Genomic DNA, 13,659 nt, shown 5'->3' with positions numbered 1-13,659 from the left:
CATTGACATGAATGCAAATAACACGTTGTTATACTATTTTATACATGATATACTTCAATGCTGTAAGGCAGTAATTCACAAGTGGTTACTAAATCACTGAATCATATGTCCTGTCTATAGTAATGCAAATTTTAATATACTAATTGCTATTCATTTTACATTATCATTAAAAAAAGTGAAATAGGGGCCCCCACACAGTATCTTTGCATAGGGCCCACGATCCTGTGCTACGCCCCTGATACCACCTAATGCTTCAAAAGTCAAATAGATTTCTGCAATGGTCAAGTCAATCAATTGACCTGAATTTAGTTAAGCATGTATTTCACTTCAAAAACAAGCAGGAACTTAAAGTTAGGGTCTCCGATTTTTGAGAAATGCTTCAGAAAACTGAGTCAGGCCGAAAAATAAACAAAAAACAAAACAAACGTGTAGCCAATGAGCAGAAAGGGGCGGGTTTTGTCAATATGTGCGGAGAGAGTGTTCAGTGCGCATGTGTGACATTAGCAGAAAGCGGTTTTAACGTTCAAATATCGGAGACAGAACCTTTAAGTAAAGTTGGCCGCATATTAATATATTAATATAATATAATATATGCCGTCCTTTGCATGATTATGCTTGAGTGTCATTTTTGCTTGTTTGTTTATCTGCAATCGTATTGTTCTTCCCTTCAGCTATGATAAAGACACATTTCTTTCCATTAGTTGCCTGGGTTACGTATGTATGTGTGGGCGGAGCTATCAATACAGGGGTGGGACCCATTTGCGTTAGGGGTGTGTTGGTTTTGGTGATTTTATATGTCAACATTGGTTTTCAAAAATCGGAGACCCTGCCTAGAAAAAGGCTAGTTGATGCCACATTTCTCTCTATTATTGATTATGGTGATCTGTTGTATATGAATGCCCCATCAAAGTGTCCTCAGATGTTGGATGCTGTGTTTCATGGAGCTTTAAGGTTTATTTCAAATTGCAGACCTCTCACGCATCATTGTACACTTTACTCCAAAGTGAATTTGCCCTCTCTGTCAAATCGCTGGCTTACTCACCTTTATATTTTTATATATAAGGGTATTATAGGCAGGCTGCCAGGCTACATATCCGAATTTCTTTCTTTTGTACAGAGTACTTATGGTTTACGGTCCCAGAAAATTATTTCATTAAATGTTCCTCAAGCTAGGACAGAGTTGTTCAAAAAGGCTTTTATGTCAAAAAGGCTTTTACTAAAGCTACAGTGTCTAATTTCCTTAAATGATTTTAAACATTATATTAAATCTATAGAACATGAGTCCATTCACACTTGCAAATGTTTTAATTAATGGCACTTTTATTTAAATTGAAATGCACTTCAGTTGTCTTTTGCCTTTTTGTTTGTTTTGTAATTGTGTGATTTAATTTGTTCTGCTATTTTGGCCAGGTCTCTCTTGAAAAAGAGATTCTATATCTCAATGAGACCAATCTGGTTAAATAAAGGTTAAATAGAAAGAAAAGTAACGATATTGAGCACCTAAGTATTCGTTTCTGTATGCAAATACTGGCATCTTAAACGATTAACCAATATTCAGTTCAACAAAGAGTTCTACATCAGTTTTACATGACTAGCCTTTGTTAAAAAATGACAAATATATATAGTTATGAAGCAGATTTGACTCCCACATTCTTTAACAGAATGTTTTATATCCCCCATGATTACATAAACACTTTTATATAGCACCGTTGTATCAAAATTATAACATTCTTAATTACAGTTCTGAGTACTCGGATTCTCTGCATTTAGAAACTGAGTGTGTGATTTTAATTTAGATTTATGGAAGAGGAAATTAAATAAACCCTGCAATAAAAATGTGAGCTGCATGCCACAATGGTGTCTGACAAAAACAGCAAACCAGAATTGATCTAAAATTGAGATTGTGTTTTTAAGTAATTTTATATTTATTTATGTCTTTCATTTAGATACAGCAATATGAAGAGGAGAAAAGGACACTCAGTCGAGAGATCATCGTACTCAACAATCATTTAACGGAGGCCAAGATCACTATTAAAAAGCTAAGAGAAGACAATGTAAGTAATTTATTGTTACGGTTCAGCCCAGACTTTTGGCCATGTGCTTCTGTTTATGTTCCGTGTAACGTGTCATCCCTACCCTTGGTTGCTTCTCCCCGTCTCTACACACCTGTTCCCCATGTATTCATTATCATGTCTATTTAACATCGTCATTGAATCATCGTCAGTGTCTTCCTTGTCCTTTGTCCAATCTAGTTCGTCTGTGTTCCTGTTCTATGTATTTTAGTTTTTAAACACATTTATTTGAAGCTACCCTGCGTATGGGTCTGTCGTCCTCCTCCCGGTGTGACATTTATTACGTTTAGTAATTTTTTTTTTTTTTGCAACTGTACCTTGCAAGTGAAAGCTCTAAACATTGAAATCATCCTTTAGGCACCATGTAGCAACTTTATATATTCAAGAGACTCAATATATTTTCACATTTATTGGTTTAAACACAACATACAGTACTCAAGCACTGTGCAAATAAAAATGCACACCTTTTTGACTCTGGATACCTCAGACATAACAGATTCAGACATAACAGGTTCTGATTTCTTGATAGAATTCTTGAACGTTCTGCCTATAATCAACTGTATCTCTATCTTACTCAAAGTTAATAGAGATTCAGTAGTATGGCTTCAAAGATATATGCTTTTACGGCCGTTGCTGAGAATCTTCATGCCACTACATCAGCCAAGCAGTCATCAGTTTCACGCTGACCTTCCAGCAGCCTTCAAAAAGGTAAATCCCAAGACTCTCTTGTCCTTCTACATAAGTCTTGGAATTTATGAGATATGGAGGGGCTCCACATCTGCTCTATGTAGGCTCTCCAGTAGCATCCCACAAGTTCTCAGTCTTCTTCTATTTTCCTGCTATACCCATTTTCTTGGTTATATCCTCACATGGGTTTTCCTACCACTGCTATGCTGATGATGCTGAACTCATTCTTTCTTTTACATCTTCAGACATTCATGTTTCTGCACAGACTGCATAAGATCTACTCATGAATGGCAGGTCAAAAATCCAGAAACAAAGAGATGTTTCCCCATGTTAATATCTTGGAATCTACCTGTCGCTGCCCCCAGATTTGCCTTGCATATCAATAAACTGTCTCTCTGATTCAGGTTTCTATTTTACAACATCAGGGGGATCATTTCAATACAAGGCTACTCAGGCACATTTTCATTCCCTTGACATTTTCAAGACTGGACTATTCTGGACTACTAACTCATTCCCAGCAGTTAATCCCCTACCTCAAACTGCTTGATTGGATGCACGATCTCTCAAGGTACAAGGAAGACATACATTAAGACTCTTCTTTGTCTTGGAACCAATTTGAGAGAATGAACTTCCAAGAAGCACCTTATCTATCTTAAAACATATATAAAGATCTACCTAATCGTTAAGCACTTAAAATAGCAATTTATGCAAATGTAAGCAAATTATTGTCTTATGATGTGTTCATATTGTACTAACATCCCTGATGGGTTTCAGCTGATTTGACTCTTACTTGTTGCTAGTGAACAAGCATGAGGATGTATTTTTGATATTGACTACAAAAAAAAAGCTAAATTCCATCACAAAATCTGTCTACCTGTACCATAAAAGTGCAACACAAACAGACTGCTTGGGATTATAAAGAGCCATGGTCATTTAATTGGATACAAATATAGTCAAAGAGAAAAGCTAAACCACTAAACCATTCTACTTGCTGTAACTATTCATCATTTGGCTTGTGCTAATTCTTATAAGAATTATGGGACCATGGAATGACAATTTTTTTTTAAACTCATTAATTCATGGTCATGCTTCCTTTAATGCCATATGTCTAGACCAATCTATGTCCTAAGCCACCCTTTGAAAAGAAATGCAGCTCCCTCTGACTCTAAATAAATACCAGGGGGAATGACAGTAGGTGGACTGTATGGGATAGTGATAATTTTCTGTAGGGTACAATAAGAATGATTGAGGTCAGAGGCTGGTACTGTAGGTTGAGTGCAGATGACATCTGTCTTGGATTCAGGGACCCAGTGGGAATAAGACTTAAGTGATTTAACATTCTACGGAATGGATTCGGCTCAGAGGAAAAGTCCAATTTGCGACCGAGATACATTACAGTGGCTGTGCACATATTCAATTATAAACTGCTATCATTATTTTTAATTTAAACAGGCTTGTGTGCAGACCTTGTTTATTGCAGGTGAAGCACACAAAATACAAATGGCAAGCAAAGAAAGTAGCATAGCATGGCAAGGCCTAAAGATGAACAAGAAATAAATTACATGCAAGGATAGACAAGCAAAAACAAAAGCTGGACACTGAGTGATGTACAAAACGTGACTCACATGCTAGTGTTAATTAGTGTGAATATGAATCAGGCGCAAAGCAGTCCTGCTCTGACGTGAGTGTCGTGATCGTGTGGTACGGAGTGAATTGCTGAGATGGATGTCGGATGGATGTGTTAAAAATAAGTATTAAGTTGGGAAAAGTAAGCTGTCAGAGAATCTCTGGACAAACTTAATTCACAGTGGGAAATGGCAGTGACAGAGGATTTCCACTTTCCATCTATCCAGCATAACAACTGGGAATATTTCAGGTAAGATAACATTTTGCATAATATTTTCTATATCCCATAGACTTGGTAGCTTATTAAGTAAAGAAAAATGTACATTTAACAGCTGTGTTATGGCTTGCATGTAACATAGCTACCAAGCTACACAGCTCTAGTCTAGTTACATTACAGTTAGTAAGATGTAATAGTAATATGTGTTAGTAAGATGTAATAGTAATAAGCTATCTAACTTTCTATTTACCCCATAAAGTTAAAATACTATAATATTCCTCTAGGATAATATTCCTTATTAACGCAGTTAACATATAGCTTTACTTTTAGCATGGCTAAAGTCTGCATAGCTTTATCTATAATGTTCTTAAATGTCTATTAGAAAAGGTGCAGTCTTTTCAAAGAAAATTGAACTGCTTAGGGAAGCGAGAGAGAGAGAGAGAGAGAGAGAGAGAGAGAGAGAGAGAAAATGTGATGAGCGAAAAGAGAAAAGCTACAGAAAGTAAGGAAGAGGTACATTTTTTGTCCGTAGTAAGATTCTGTATGCAAACATTTTTAATAAATGATACACAATGACTTGATATTTGTCAATGACTTGACAGTATATTACCAACAAGCTGGCTGATGTAGGTGTTTGAGTTGGAAAGTGCAGGAGTCATGTTTATAAGCTCCTTATACATTTTGATCTGTTGTGTTGTCTCTCATTTTAACAAACCTATCTTAAAGTGGCTGCAGAAATAAACTGAACAATGAAAGCAAGCAACAGAAGAAAAAAGTACGGTGGCCGGGAAGTGCAAAACAAATTAACAAATCCGAAAACACATTAACAAATCCGAAAACAAATTAACAAATCCCAAAACACATTAACAAATCCCAAAACAAATTAACAAATCCCAAAACACATTAACAAATCCCAAAACACATTAACAAATCCCAAAACACATTAACAAGTCCGAAAACACATTAACAAATCCGAAAACACATTAACAAATCCGAAAACACATTAACAAATCCCAAAACACATTAACAAATCCCAAAACACATTAACAAATCCCAAAACACATTAACAAGTCCGAAAACACATTAACAAATCCGAAAACACATTAACAAATCCGAAAACACATTAACAAATCCGAAAACACATTAACAAGTCAGACAACCCGGAAGCGGTTGGTATAGTTGGAAACTTACCGATCATCGGACGAGACACCTTTCATTCACCTGCTTATCTTTAATGACAGGTGTCTTGTCCAATGATCGGTAAATTTCCATTCACAAACTATACCTACCGCTTCCGGGTTGTCTGAATCGGTGCACGAAACACATTAACAAATCAGAAAACACATTAACAAATCAGAAAACACATTAACAAATCAGAAAACACAACGACATTTCAGACAACCCGGAAGCGGTTGCTATAGTTTGTGATTGGACAAGACACCTGTCACTCAAGGTATACATGAAGTTCAACAGTCTGCCGCAGGGAAAAGTTGGAATGGATGGATGGAATGGATTACTGTGGATTAATTCTGTTATTTTCTTATATTTAAACGGAGAACTTTACACATTACACATAAGATTCCATACCTGTATATCTTGAGTGACAGGTGTCTTGTCCAATGATCGGTAAGTTTCCATTCAAAAACGATACCCTACCATTGGGTTGTCTGACTTGTCATTGTGTTTTCGGATTTTTTAATGTGTATTCTGATTTGTTAATGTGTTTTCGGATTTGTTAATGTGTTTTGGGATTTGTTAATTTGTTTTCGGATTTGTTAATTTGTTTTCGGATTTGTTAGTGTTTTCGGATTTGTTAATTTGTTTTTGGATTTGTTAATGTGTTTTGGGATTTGTTAATTTGTTTTCGGATTTGTTAATTTGTTTTTGGATTTGTTAATGTGTTTTCGGATTTTTTAATTTGTTTTGGGATTTGTTAATTTGTTTTCGGATTTGATAATGTGTTTTGGGATTTGTTCATTTGTTTTGGGATTTGTTAATTTGTTTTCGGATTTGTTAATGTGTTTTGCACTTCTTGGCCACCGTAAAAAAAGAGTTTGAGAGCACCAGAAAATAGTTGGGAGAGGGATTTTTTTCTTTAATGTTTCACAACACTTTCTGTCTCTTCTTTTGCTTGCCTTTATTTATTTACAGGTAACATGGAAACTCGGTGGATTCTTCATTGGTGGCTTTATTTTGGCCTCCAGTCCAGACACATTTTCCAGGGTTAGGGGTTTGATTCCTGCCTCTGCACTGTGTGCTCAGAGTTTGTATGTTTTTCCTGAGCTTTGGGGGAACCTCAAGACCGGTTTCCTTCTTCAGTCCACAAATGTGTTGTATGCTGATTGGCATCTCATCTCATCTCAACCAAACAGCCTAGAAACCTTCTTGTGCATGTCTGAACTGGTTTATTCCTTCAACAAAATCACATTCTCATCTTTGCCCTTCTTCTTCAGAGTTTATACACAAATGTGCAACATTTACTACTACTGCCAGTTCTTTACAAAATGATGTTCATTACAGTTCTCACATCTTAGTCCATGACTGCTCAAACAAAAATCCTCCTAATGCTGGAAAAAGCAAAAAAAAAAAAAAAAAAAATCCTAATGGGGAAAAAATCCTCCTAAAGCTGAATTTCATCTGTGTTAGATTCTTTGAGGATGTCAAATCCTCCTGACACCCCAATGTGTAGCTGACATTATCACACTTGCCGATCAAATTCCAGCACAAGGAATTAAAGCAATATCAGAAGTTACAGCCTACAGCTAAGCCCCAAAAAACACTGAGAGAGACACCTCCTTATCTCAGTGAGAGAGGGATGCAAGCTCAACCACTGGAGACGCAAAGCTTTTTCTGATGAGCAGTGGCTCTTGATAGGAGAGTGATAGCTAGGTGAGCAGGCAACAAAGGTACACAAAGGCACTGGAGATGTGTGGATATGTAGCTTATGTGCTGTCAAGACAGTGTATAAAACTGAGAGACTGCCGGCTGTAACGGAACATGTATTAGAAGTGGATTACAAAGTGTATCTGAGAGAGCTGCTTGCGATTAATCCTGGGTTTGTTTGTTTTTTTGGTCGATTGGTTTAATGAACCAATTGACCATGTAGCATGCAATAAGGGTGATCTTTCCTTGTTATGCCCAGTGGTGCTATAAGGGCTGGCCCACTAGTTCAGGTATATAAAGGACCACCATGGCCTAAAGGTGCAACATGCCACTTTATATAGAGGAACATTGTTTCCTCTTACTTAGAGGAATCTCTGAACACCTTCTAGTCAGTTCTAAGGTGGGCAGCACTTGTCACCATGGTGGAACACATACAGGAGCAGTTTTAACCTTAGATATGACCGATACTGTACTGTACAATACATTGTACTGACAAGTACTGACACTGGAAACGTCTTTAATAAATTGTTAAATAAATCTCAAGTTTCACACAAATAGAAGGATCTGTGTGCATTAATCTAATCTACAGTGGTCTCCAATCAGTCAGTGAAAATTAATTGCAGTATGTGGTTCTAAAAACTTCTGCCAATTCTGCCATAATCTCTTTTTTTTATATAAATAATTATAAAGCAGCCATCATTCCATGATTGTTAGTTTGTCTAAAAATCTGTTCTGGATGTTAATACAAAATAAAAAAATTCTTTTTGCTGCATTTATTTTTTTTCTGCCTCATCATTCTTGTCCTCAGCACCTTTCAAACAAAGTTACACAACCTTTCTCTGACTCCGACAACGCTAATATGTATATGTATGCAAATATGAAAACTTCATGACAATGTATAAGAGTAAATCCTTTGAATATATAAGACTGGGATTATTTTAGTTAGCACAGAGTAAAAATTGTAAATAGGTTGTGACCAGTCACAACGGCATATTTCATAAACCTAGAATTAAGCTTATATTTAATATTCAGAGAAAGTGCCGTTGCTAGGACACAGTACTGATGTGCGGCTTTCCCACAGGACCTGTACAAGAAGGACTGCAACAGTGTAGCTCAACTCCTGCACTGTGGAAAATCCCTTTACAGAGCCAAGATGCAGTCCAAGGTGTTGTATACAATTGTACTTCTTGCGCTATTTTTCCAAACCTGCCATACAAGATGAAATAAAGGCTTTCACAATAATGTCATTCTTCTGAACTTTTAATAATAGCCACTAGACTAGTAGAATTTCATGATATTTTTTACTAAGTACATTTTGCTTAGAAAAAAGAAATCACAACGCTATATTTTTTCATTCAACTGTAATATTTTGCCTGGGAGTATGAATGCTGGAGCAATTTAAATATAAGAAACTACATTTGATAAGTAAAATGTTTCGGAAGTCAGCAGAATGTTGAAATGTTGACAGCAAGAAACACATTCACAGATGGAGTGTGACAATGTACAAGCGCCCTTAGGGTAATGTGACAGGCACTGACAGACCCCTAACTATGCTGATTTGTGAGACAAACCTCAACATAAATTAAAAAAAAAAATCTCTGATACACATGCTGTGTCTTCCATTTACAGTACTGCACACCTGATTGTCATGTGTCCTATTTGATTACTACTAATAAACTTTATTATCACGTTTCCCTTCCTAACTATCTCTCAGCTGCCCACTGAGTTCCAAGACAAGGCAAGTTCTCACCTGGAGAACCATGGGCATGGGAGCAGCAAGGGCTTGTTCCACTCACCCTATTCGGATGCTGCGTCTACAGTCATTACCAAATTAGAGGAGAAGCCTGGGCCAGGGAGTAGCTGCCCAGTCACCCGCTCACCTAGTCCTCAGCCTCAAGACCCAAACTTTCTGACAAACACTGAAATGAAGAGTGTTGATACTCTCCAACACCATGTTGTATATAAATCTTCTGACCTGTACCGCAGTGACACAGCATTATATTGTCCCATGGATGAAAGGCGACAGGATCGTTGGCAGGAGCGTCGGAAGAGTGTAGACCTCCAAGGCAGGAACACCACCATTCTCCAGACCCGGAACTCTACAGATAGCAACCTGAAGGATTATACCTTCCACTCCCACTACAATGATGTGGAGCTCCATGAAGGATCCACACCAGGCTCTAGCTCTTACTCTAGCTTTAGTGTGGCTTCAGATGAGAAAGGTCTTGCTCCCAGCAGCACCCTTTCCTCCTCTCACTTGGCTCTATACATGGACTGGCGGGATGGTGATTACGAGTCTAAGAGCACATCTTCATATGACAAAGACAACCAAGGATTTCCAAAGTCACACAGCTTCCAACACATGACCTCCAGCCCACTAAAGGGCAACCCCCCAGTCTATATGCGGACATCATCGTGCTACAGCGAGCCATACCATTCACCAGGGCTCACCTCCTCCCACAGCATGTGCACTTCAGGAGTTCCAAAAGACAGCTGCAGCAGCATTCATATTCCTGAGGAGGAGCTAATAGGCCCTTGGAGGCATCTGAGTGTGGAGGATATCAATAGCTTTTCGTATCTCAATCCTGGACGCGTTTCTCCTTACAGCTTCTCTGAGCAGCACTTTGCAATCGGCCATTCAAAAATCAAACTAGGACCCCTGTACAGCAGTGTCCAGGAAGGAGACAACACCTTCCACACAGGTATGCCAGATTCCTGCTTCTCCAACTCTCCTGGCTCTAGCATGGCACCAAGCCCTAAGCACAGTCTGGGTTTGTGTAAGACTGAAAAAGGACAAATGTACCAGTCAAATAACAGCATCCAGGAGTCTAAGAGCAGCCTCTTCATTGCAGGAATCTCAAAAGACAACGGCAGCACTGTGGGAAATGTGAATAAAGAATATGTGGACGTAAGCCCCAATAGCTCAGCAGACTCACTGCACCAAAGTCCAATGGGTGCTTCCAATATACGGCACTACCAGCTTCAAAGTCCAGGGGCACAGATGAAGACTTCTCCACAGCATCAAAAATTCAGTACAGGACTCAGCAGAAAGGACAGCCTCACCAAAGCTCAGCTGTATGGAACACTGCTTAACTGAGTCTTTTAGCCATAGCTGAACCCTCCACCCTCACCGAAACATTTGAAATACCTCATTCCAAAGTCATTATACTTATGTATGTAGAGCACTAATATTTTAGGATAGGGGCTTTAAGTTCATATATATATATACTTGCACAGTATTTACAGGCTCAAGACACATTCTGCTGCAGTTAAGATTCTAGCACACCAATGCCAAGGAACCCTTTAGTTATAAAAATCATGTCTAACTGCATCGCAGCAGAAACTGTAGAGCAGCAAAAATGTTTTGTGTGGGTTATGTTATCTAAACATAGGGTGAAGGCCTCTGCTTAAAAATTACGTCTTGAAATATGTGCATGGAGCAAATTTCAAAGATATTTCATTTTATGTGATTTTTTTTGGTGTTCTGTTCCTTAACAAGAAAGAAGAGAAGTCTATAAAAATCCTTGTTAATCCTAATGAAAAACTTTCAGACTGTTTACAAATGCATTCACCGTATCTCTGTGTAGAGAATGAGTAATGCCAGAAAAAAACCAGTATCCCTAAAAAATTAGATTCATGCTATTTGCTTTATCTTGGTATTCATTAGTTTATTATTATTTATTAATTATCTGCATATTGTTAACATTTCTAACTTGCTGTATTTAGCTTGATCTACTATGAAGGAGTTGTAGGAGAGAGCATGAGCTTTTATCTGCTTCACCCTTCAACTAATTAATAGTTGTTAGTAATATAATTATATGCAACACTCATAAGTTAAGTAAAGACTTATCTTGTGTGGAAAGAAAGTCCAAAATTTTGCAGAAACTAATAAGCCCAGGAGGTATGTAAAATGGATTGTGTAGTCCTTCCCAAGACAAATCATCCATTTTATTCCTACTTTGGCATCGGATACACTGTGAACTCATATGCCAATATATTAGGCACACCTATCCTATCGGTATACTCACTGGCCATTTTTCCATCTAAGGCTAGCTATATTTTTGCTACATTTATACATATACAGTATAAGGCCATGTTTACGTCTGAACAAATAAACATTTTGATGTACTAGAGGAGCTTCCGACGCATATTTTTACTAACATATACACTATATGGCCAAAAGTTTGTGGACATCTGACCATATGTAAGTCTTTCCTAAATTGTTGCAACAAAGTTGGAAGCATACATTTGCATATAGTGTCTTTGTATATTGTAGCATTAATAATTTCCTGTCACTGGAACTAAGAGGCTTAAGCCTGTTCCAGCATGTCCTGCACAAAACCCTGCCCTCAACCACAATAAACAACTTTGGGATGAACTGGGATGAATCTCTGATCTCATTAATGACCTTGTGGCTGAATAAACACAAATCCCCACAGTCACGGTCTAAAATCTACTGAAAATCCTTTCCCAAGATAGTAGAGTTTAGTCTAAGGACTAAATCTGGAAGAGGATGCACAAAAAGCACATATGGGTATGAGGAGGTGTCCACATGGACCTACAAGGTACCTTTTATATGGCTAATATTCACTTAAACAACTAACAAACTTGTTAAGATCCAAATGTGCATTGCGGTTAACTAGACCAGCAGTGGTGTGGTTGAGCATCAGCTGTGGACGGATAAGGTGAAAGGGCCAGTAGGTAGTATTGGAAGCTGGCGACCGCCCACTTGACAACCAGACACCCCTACTCATACTTCCCCAGACTACTTCAAACAGCACCTCCATATCTATAAATAGATGGCCAGTGATGGTTTGATTTACCAAGAACTCTGGACATGACCACACCCTGTAGCTGCTGCCATGCTAATATTTACCAATTACTAGCAAAAAGTTGACACAAAACCTGAATTATCTATAATTTAATATAGTTTTTAATTGATCATTATTACTTTTTGCAGATACTGAATTTATGATTGATGCTATAATTGACTAGACAGATATGGATTATTATTGACTGACTGCAAATCAAGCATTTTATTGTATGGAAATACGGTGTTATTGTTAGTAGTGGTATGTCTACCACAGTGGTACGTTGGCATGTAGCCATGCTGTATCTCCTTCTAAAATCAAAACAATATTTAAATTTCTTAATGCTGACAATTACAGTTAATCCGATGGCCAGTGAACGTATGCGCAAGGTAACACTGGCAACTGTGTGTATGCTACAGCAGCTTAGATATTTTTAGTTGGTTTTGACATCATCTCTGATCTTAGTCAGTGTTAGAAAACTTATTCACCTGTTTATGTTCAACACAGCTTTCCTTACCTGTTGTAATTTCCCAGTCCTGTTCTACCTCAGATATGTCAGCTGTTTGCTTGATGCATGGTTTTAAACTTTTCTGATGTGCTTGTTTATGAAATAAACACAAATTAGGAACACACTTTTGTTTAATACTCAGTCTTTACCTGATGTACGGAAATTATGACATTGGTTAATGCATGTTTTTTATCTACTGAAACAGTAATGTGACAGTAAATACGGCACATGGAGCGTCTCAGAAAAGGCTAAAATTGTACGATTTATTTAATTAGATGTCAACAATTAATCTCACTCATCTGTACGTTTTCAGCTGGATTATGCTTTGTTCCACAGGTGTATAATAGTGGGAGCAAAAACAGAGTAAATGGTGAAAAACATCTGGTACGTTTTTGAAATATCACTGAAATAAATGTTCCTTGTAGAAACTGTGAAATGGTTCCACAGAACAGACATTTTCACTCTTTTTTCCATGTTCATGGTCATTGTCTTGCTGTATGATGATGTTCCTCCCAATCAGATTGGATATAGTCAGAATGTTTCTGTATACTTCTGAACTCATTCTATTGCTACCATCAAGAGATACAAAATAAATAAAGATTAGCGAGCCTGTTCCAGAAGCAGTCATGTAATCCCAAGCTATGACACTACCTCCACTGTGCTTGACCAATGAGCTGGTATGGTTTGGATGACACAATATTATGGTTTTTACGGCTGACCCTCAAGGATGTTCTTAAATCTTAAGAGTTACTACCTCCACTCTCTGGAGTAATGACTGTTTTACTCCCCAAACCAAGGAGTAAGTCAATGGCTGGCAGTGCACCTACTTCATCCTTTATTTTTTTCAATAAAATG

General features: G+C 37.6%; 1 protein-coding gene across 1 annotated transcript in view; it reads left to right on the top strand.

Annotated features, from left to right (window-relative positions):
- LOC132852872 (brain-enriched guanylate kinase-associated protein) overlaps positions 1–12,928 on the top strand; it is a 35,769-nt gene extending 22,841 nt beyond the window's left edge. Inside the window, exons 5-7 of the mRNA XM_060880367.1 lie at positions 1,947–2,054; positions 8,567–8,650; positions 9,200–12,928. Of these exons, the coding sequence (XP_060736350.1) occupies positions 1,947–2,054; positions 8,567–8,650; positions 9,200–10,582 (1,575 nt within the window). The 3' untranslated portion in view covers positions 10,583–12,928. The remainder of the gene's footprint in view (positions 1–1,946; positions 2,055–8,566; positions 8,651–9,199) is intronic.
- The last annotated feature ends 731 nt before the right edge of the window (positions 12,929–13,659 follow it).

The sequence above is a fragment of the Tachysurus vachellii genome, chromosome 10 (assembly GCF_030014155.1).
Source record: "Tachysurus vachellii isolate PV-2020 chromosome 10, HZAU_Pvac_v1, whole genome shotgun sequence".
NCBI classification, from domain to species: domain Eukaryota; kingdom Metazoa; phylum Chordata; class Actinopteri; order Siluriformes; family Bagridae; genus Tachysurus; species Tachysurus vachellii.
This window is presented reverse-complemented; position numbering and strand designations above follow the sequence as displayed.